Source organism: Fulmarus glacialis, unplaced genomic scaffold, assembly GCF_000690835.1.
Source record: "Fulmarus glacialis isolate BGI_N327 unplaced genomic scaffold, ASM69083v1 scaffold13165, whole genome shotgun sequence".
Lineage (NCBI taxonomy): Eukaryota > Metazoa > Chordata > Aves > Procellariiformes > Procellariidae > Fulmarus > Fulmarus glacialis.
Genome location: NW_009213718.1, coordinates 109,395 through 117,795, shown reverse-complemented (window position 1 = coordinate 117,795; position 8,401 = coordinate 109,395). Strand labels below are relative to the sequence as shown.

The following is an 8,401-nucleotide window of genomic DNA, read 5'->3' as shown; positions in this document are numbered from 1 at the left end:
AAAATAAAACAGAAGAGGTGGCTGTTATTTTCATCCCCAATTCAGAGCAGTGATTGTCAGAGAAGGTTATGTACGTCCTATCCATTTCAAGTCAGGCTTTAATGCCTTTTGCGATGGAAGGGGAATTTCAATTGCCCACCATGTGTTGTATTGTTCTTGTATAAACGTGGTTATAGCTACAGTACATCAACAGTCCAGACTGGTGAATGTCATGTAGGAAATGGGATAGGCAAAGCGTGCATATTCTGCTTTTTAATGCAGAGGTCTTAAGCTAAGGGTAATGGTCTGATTAAGGCAGCATTGTTGAAATCACGGATCCGTGGTTAGAAAAGATATGGGTAGGCAGTGAGTCAGAGGCAGAGAAAGTGGGAAGAGGACTGAACACAGATGCTTACTGCCCACTGACACTTGCCACAGTCAGCAGGATAACCACATCTGGGGAGGAAAAAAAGAAGGCGTAAAGTGTAAGAGAAAAAGATGAGAATCTGTTTGGTTGAGACCAAAGGAAAGAGGAGTCCAGCCCATTTGTGGGGGACTGACGAAGCTGAGAGAAAATTTTGCGTGGTATATGGAATGGAAGCAAATGAATGTTTTGTGGCATGGTGGATCATTCATCTCACATTTACAACTAATCCGTTTCTGCTTATGGTCACTGCTATTCACTAACCAATGCTACATATGGAAATGACAGAAACTACCTAGAAGAGGAGGGCAATTTGTTTACTGCAGTGGTAGAAATAGTGGTATCAAAGTTTGCTCTCCTTTTCAGCCAGATATTAATCAAGTTACATACTGTCTGATCCAAATGCAGTCATGTATATATAACCAATCCCTAACAGGCCTGGCAAAAAAGTAAAGTTTCTGTCATATTGGGTACAGGATGCAATTCCTCCAATTAGAACCTATTTGCTCAGAGTTGCTGGCTTTAATATCTAGGCTATTTTTTAACACTTACACAAAGTGTGAGCCCTAGGGCAGGCTGGAATGAGGGCTGGGGTGGAGATGGGGGGTGCTTCATGAAAAGCAACAGGCTCTACAAACTAGTGCTGCTGCATGATTCTCACAATGCGATGAAGTGAGTCTATAGTGGCAAAAGCCAGATATTGACAACAAAGCCAGTCTTCCAGAATAACTCCACAGTCCCTGTCCAAGGACTTCTCTGCAAACTTGATCATCAGCAGCGTCCTTTTGATATCCAGCCAGTTCTGAAGTACAGCATCTCTCCGTGAGGGGTTGGAAGATGTACTTAGAGCATGGAACAAGTCCTCACGTGGACCCCAAAGCAAACACTGAAGGATTCCCTTGGCTTCTGATATCAGGATCCTCTCTGAAGGGTTGGGATTCAGCAGGCAGCTGGCAAGTTGTTGAAGCCCTTGAGAGTAGAGGGAACGGCAAGGAATCTTGGGGAGATCAGCACGAGTATACTCCTTCTCCTTCAGCTCTGGATTCTCGTCAAAGGGATTGGGTAAGTGCAGCATTTCGTAGATGAGGATGCCAGTCTGGAACTCATCACACTTCTTGTACTGTGTTGCAGTGATGATTTCTGGAGCCAGGCGAGACTGATCCCGTAGGACCTCAGGATCCACCATATGACTCTTCTGCTTGGCCTGGGAGAAATTGCTCACTATTAACCTGGCTGGGCAAGCAGTGTTGGGACTGGGTTCCATGGACTCAGAGCTCAGAGGGCTGCCTCCTGGTCTGGAATGAACCAGCAGCAGGTTCTCTAACCGCAGATCACAGTGTGTGATATGATAAGGTTTCAGGTGCTCCAGACCCAAACACAGCTGTAAAAGGAGTAGACAGACCTGTCTCTCATATAAATCTGGGCTTTTTGCATGGCGGGGTGCAGATTCTCGCACAAAGTCGGCCACTGTTAAGTATGGGACCTCCCGCGTGATGACCACAACGCGGCTGCGTGGCTTGCTGATGGTCCCCTGGTTGCTTGAGCTGTCTTTTTGTGAAGCCTCTGTATTGGAAGGAGCATCTCTGTTCTTCTGCTCAGGCTCTTTCTCCTCTTCTTCCCGCTCTTCTTCTACCTCTGCTGCATCAGCATCCTCCCATGGAAGGAGACGAACTGGCACTTCAGCAAGGAAATGGCCACAGTCCTGTTGGATGTTAAAGTTGATAGCCAGACTCTGTCGGATAGATAGGCTGTGATAATACTGCTGGGATTCCTTAGCTTTGCTCTTACAAATCTGGGGGAAGAAAATAAACAGAACAGACATAACATAACTCTTAAATTTGTAAATTCTGTATCTTTTTTTTTTAATATGTACCTTGTTGATGGGTATCCACAGTCTAGCCCTAAACACAAGCACTGAAAAATTTTTTACTGAACTGACCTTGGCAGACTATCTTAAGGCACATGAACAGTTTCCATTGGATAGTAAGCAACTGCAGACCAATATGTGTAGGCAGCTCTCCCTGTGCATATATTATTCAACAGAAAATACTGTTCAGGCAGGTTGTGCTTTTAGTCAGAATAACAGCTGATATATGGTAAATTCACAGTGAAGCTTACTTTACAGTTACTTGCTTATCCATATAATTTTATTTCATGTTCTTCTCTCAGCTTTGCGTGAAGCTTGAACAAGATAAAAATAATCAATAGCAATAGGAGTTACAAAGAAACATGCATAGAATATTTGAGGGTATGATCAAATGATTGCACATGACTGAGTTAGCATGGCATAACAAGTTACGACCTGTCAGCTGAGTTAAGTGACTGGATGCATGCTCCTTGCCCACTGTAATTGGAAACTGAAATCTATTAGCTGGAGCTGTATCAAGCTAACACATCATGTCTGCGTAAGGGGTGTATGTGTGCATGGCAGGGGCTGTTGGCAAGCATAGTTCCTGTGGCTCAGGTGATGAATGGAAGCTGATTAGAACATGGTACCTTAACTGCTTTCAATCATTTGTCAAGATCCTAAGTATATGTTTTTATTTTGCCATAATAGCTGTATTTAATTTCTGTCCAGAAATATCTTGTTGATACGTACACTATCACCATAATAATTATCTTTATTAATTGTTTGCACTGCCATAACAACTGGCAGCTCCAACTGCCTTACAACAGCCACTGGACAACCTCTATTAGGGCCTCTGTTCTAAGGCATTTACTGATTAAAATTACAGCCCTACAAAGACTCAGGTGCGTTGACCTTTGCATATTAACCTTAGTTCTACTGACTTCAGTGAGATCATTCCAAGTGTGTAAAGTTAAGTGTATGTTTTAATCTTTACAAGTTTAGAGCCTAAGTATTCAGTTAGTATAATGCACCAAAAGGTCTAAACTGCAAAGCTCAGAGGGAGAGAAAATAGGAAGACATCTCTCTCCAGATGAAGTTACAGCTTCCCTTAGCTCATCTCTGAAAGCCAAGGAAAGCCAGATAACTAAGGTTAGTAAAAGTCAGCACTAGTTCTACACAGTCACAACAACCAAGAAGCCCACATCTCATACTAGCCCTAAATATAAGCATAAGGTGACTTTTCTCCCTGTTTCTTTTTTTCCCCTTCTCAAGAACTTACGTGGGGTAAGTTATAAACTTACCTTTCACTAAAAAAAAAGAAAAAAAAAAAGAAAAAAAAGAAAATGTTTTGCATCTTTTACATGCTTATGTGGTTAAGAAATATGTAGTTTAATGGGAGATTGTCTTCTACGCTTGTTGATCAGAAAAGTGCATTGTCAGATAATCATATGAAAGTAGACACAAGTAGTAACACTATTTTGATTGCCCTCCTGTATTTGATTCTGTGCATATTTCCATACTTCACAAGCATTTAAATTTCCCTACGTATTATATACGCCATAGCTTAAACTGCCTGTTTATAACTGCCATGCACAAACAAAACAAATTTGAAAAAATGCATTTTGTAGTCAATTTTATTTAAGAGAGGAAAGTCGTCATTTTCTGGAAATGTTGATAGTTACCCTCTTTATACAGTGGCTCTTGCCAATTTAAATTTTTAAATGTATTTCGTACTGTTAGAGGTGAAGTGAGTTATCAATGGCAAGTTCCCCCCCCTTCTCTCAAGGGTTACAAAAGTTTAAACAAATACAGTAAAAATACAGCATTAACCTTTGAATTATATATGAAAAGAAAATGTTAGCTGATTGTCTTGGAGACTGAAGTCCCCAGATTTATTAAATACTTAATACTACACAGAAGGCAGAAGTAGAAAAGTGTTGTATAGACCCTACCAGCATGTATCAAATCTGATTGGGAGAACAGCTACTAAGGAAAATGAGAATAGCTTTGTCTTCTATGCCCTTCAAGTCCACAGCCTTTTTCTTGTACAGCCCGCCATGGGGATAATCAGTTCCAACTGCAGAAAAGGTTCAGTGTGTTGTAATCCAGCCTTTAGTTTTTAAAAATACTTAGCTGACCTAATCCAAAATATAAACTCATTCTGAAAGAGTTTAACCTTAGCTATTGTAGTATATTTCATGTTACCCACAGAGGATTTCTAATGCCCCCTGCCAGCTAAAAATGATATTCTGTTAGGAATATATAATCCACAGAGTATTTGCTCTTAAAACAATTAATACTTCTCAATTTGGTGCATACAAGGCCTTTTTTTAAAGTTTATGAAAAGGATTTCTCCTTGCCTATAGAAAAAGAAAAGCAAAGGAATCGACACTTATTCGTAGTTTCTAATTTTAGTCCTAGGCAGCCTCTTTCTCCTCCTTATTTCAGAAAAGGGTTCTCAAATTTAGTACTGGAAATTCAGTTTAAATAATAGGAGATAGGCTTTGCACCTCTTAAAAATCAGCCTTGGTTCACTCATTTTAGAAAATATTGCCAATCCTAGAATTGTGATAGTTGAAAAGCACACTTTCACAGGCCTCTCTGAATGTGGTAATGCTTCCTTCTAATTTAGAAATGACTGGCCATGCACATCTGCACCAAAAGGCATTCAGCTATTAGGGCAGAGTACATTGCCTTTGCACCCATTCCCTTTTCCTCTGAGCCAGCAGAATTGGCCTGCAAGGTGAATCTGATCTGCATGTTGCCAGTTGGATCATTCCTAAGAAATGGCTTTCCAACCTACTTACAACACCCCAAAAGAGTGTTGTCCTATCTTCTCCTTTCTCTTTCTTCCTGCTATTCAATCCTAAATCTATTCTACTTCAAATTAAGCTGACAGCCCTTCTCCTAGCTGATATTAAAAAATATTGATTCCCATCCTTTAACATTACACCTGTACACTTGGGGAAATGTAACTTTTCCCCTCTTCATTGTTTTCTTTTCAAAAATAACCAGCCCTCATTCCCCCTATTTTTATTCCTAACCCTCTGATTCTTTTGCTCTTTTCTGTATTCTCCCCATTTATTACATCTTTCTGAAGAGTGGTGCCTTATAATGAATACAGTATTCCAGTTAAGACCTCTCCAGCATCAAGCAGAACAGAGCTTTATATATAATGATCCTTTTAACACTTTCCAGGGTGAACAAGTCACATTGTTAACTCATGAAAAGCTTCAGAGCAGAGTCCACTCTAAAGTCTGAATCCACAGCAGAGCAAAACTTTCCCCAATGTCAGTTCTTAAATACGAGTTTTTGTTTCAGACTCCTCTCTTTATATCAACAAAACAGAAATTAAAGACTAAATAGTATTATGATTAAAATAAATACTAAAATGACTGCATTCAGGAAAACAGTTTTTCCCTCCTTATTCTGCTGTTAAAGAAGATAACCAATAAAGAAAAAAAAAAATCTCTAATCCCACAAATGCCCAATAGTGGTGGCTTTTGGACACTTCTCTTGTTTAATATAGGGAAGTATATGGGTACATGAACATGCATGCAATATCTACAGAGACAAGAGAGCTGAGATCTGATTAGAGATGTATTTTCTGCTTCTCGGTTTTTGTTTACAAACAACATGAAGTGAGAAGTGGAAGAGGCAGCTGGGTTATTTAAGGCTGATTAAATTGCTGACTATACAAACACTAAAATTTGTACACTAGATACTTTGTAATTGACAAGGGGAATGGAAAGCTAGGCTGTCTAGAAGCAGCACCCAAAAACTGAAGTATGACAACAAATCAGACACCTGTCTGAATTCATAAAACAGTTTCTAAAAGACAGACTTGTGATCTGATGTTCCTGTAAGCATCTGGCTACTCTTCAGACTTTTGCTGTGAAATACAGCTGCATGAGTCCAGATAAGTCCTGGGGTTTTAGGTTGCAGAGTTCAGATTCCGATTTACCAATATCTTACTAGAATGGAGAAAATGTACTGAAAGCGGTGGAGATAAACTAAGTTTTCTTATTGATCTGTTCAAAGACAGTTTATACAATGTAAATTTTATTTACTGACAAACTTCTTGTACTATTTTATAATTTTCTGAGTTGCAGCTTCTACTCAGAACTCTATTTTATATTACCATTTTGCAACAGAGTAGTGAATGCTAGTGTTTAATACTATTAATGGGCAATAACGCTCACCCTAGCATTTTATATTGGAATAACTCCACTATCACCTAAAACTATTGTCTGAATGACCAAGATTTAAAATTTTCAAAATGGCTTGAGTTATAGTAAGTTATGCAGCCAAAGTCTATATTTACATTTGAAAAGATTTAGGGAACAAATTGTGAAATTTGGTGGCCTCATTAGCAAGTATTTTAGACTGCTTGTGATGAATTGCTAAAGGAGTGGATACAGAGCTTCTTTTCTGTTTGTGACAGTTAACGCTTTGTCAAAACTGTGAGTAAATGCACGGCCCAGTTTTCTTCGCATGATTTTTAAAGCTTTTGTCTGTTCCAGTAATCTACTCTAAAAAAAATATGGAAATCCTGTTGCCTTTTACATATATAGTATGTTGAATTCCTACTTTTGGGCACAGGAAAAGAAAAAGGTGAAAATACTTTGACTAAAACACCAACAGAAAGTAGGATCAATCAGTCATTTACCATTTGCTTTAATGAAATACAATCAGCTGAGCTATGAAGATATGGTATGTGATAATAGCTGGAAGAAAGGTGTTGATAAGGGCTTGGCAAGCCTTACTTCTAAAGCTGATAAAGACTGGTTGTTCAAAAGATGAAGCAATGTTGGTAAAAAGCCCTTCCATATAATGCAAGAAAACAATGAGAAAAAAACAGGAGATAGGAGTAGGAAGGAACGGAAAGTTTCCATCTTCCTTTTCACTGGACTGCACTGTCATCATGTCTCTTTTCTTTACTGCACCCATATGAACTACACTTCCGTCATGTTTATAGGGACAGGACAGGTTTCTTTACATCCTGCCATTTCAATTCTCCCCCCCGCCCCGCCTCATTCGCATCCCTAAGAAGCAAGATTTTAATGTTTCAGAGCTTCTAAAAACTGTTCTGCATTAGCTTTTCTTTTTCCTTTATGAGTCCAGTAGCCTACTGTGCCATCAGCTGACTTCCACTTTACCAGCAGGGAAGCTCATCTCCATTCTGTCCTATGCATTTTACAGGGCGTCAGTGAACTTAAAAGTACGATGAATATTGTGGGAAATGAATTTACAAGTGCTGAAAATGAGAAACACAGAAGATCACAAAGACTGCACCATCTGTGCTACTTTGTTGTATTGCACAGAGGGACAACTGCAAATGAAATTCTGTGTAGAATGAAAGCTTGCTAATCCCAAATTGATAGCTTGTTCTTGGCACAACCTTGTTTTCTAAGGAGGGCAGTTTGATCTCTGATTGACCTCATTTTCTTGATCTGGCCTTGGAATAGAGCTTTGACTTTTTAGCGATGTGCCAAAATACAGAATTCTATGCTGCTGTGACTGAACTCAGAATGGGCTAAAAGTTTAACATACATAGCTTTATTTTGCTCTGAAGCATGAAATTCTGGGATGACCTTTAATAACACTAAGCTCCACTAGGAAACTGAATTACCATAAAAACACCATAGCACACTGTGACAAATAACACATAACTAGAAAATAATTGTCAGCTGCAACTAGGAAACTGTCAGCCAAATTCAGCCCAATACTATTTACTTCTGCATTGCTCTATTTTATACTTGGGACAGGAACCTTAGCAGAAATCCTAAGGGTTTACTGCTAGAAGAGTTTCTGCTGCCCTGTAGCAATCAAAGCAATAAATTTTAACTGCTCCTTTTGACCTGTCTGCACCTTTGCAATTCCTGTTATCTTACCTGAACTACATTGCAACATGTTCCAGAACACTCATGCTGCAGGCCATAACCCTGCTGGGCTATTATGTATGTTTTGTTCCGTGTGGACTCTAAACCATGATTTCTATGTGTCTATCATATTGTACAGTAATTTCCTTGAGAGTTTAATACTGAAAGTGGAAGTAGTTTACGTCACTGACACAGTAATTATCTTGTCTAGAATCATAGAATAGTTTGGGTTGGAAGGGACCTTTTAAAGGTCATCTAGTCCACCCT

General features: G+C 39.2%; 1 protein-coding gene across 1 annotated transcript in view; it reads right to left on the bottom strand.

Annotated features, from left to right (window-relative positions):
• Positions 1 to 1,040: 1,040 nt before the first annotated feature.
• The window catches only part of PEAK1 (pseudopodium-enriched atypical kinase 1), a 35,048-nt gene continuing 27,687 nt past the window's right edge, over positions 1,041 to 8,401 (bottom strand). Inside the window, exon 4 of the mRNA XM_009578288.1 lies at positions 1,041 to 2,195. Coding sequence (XP_009576583.1) covers positions 1,041 to 2,195 — 1,155 coding nt within the window. The remainder of the gene's footprint in view (positions 2,196 to 8,401) is intronic.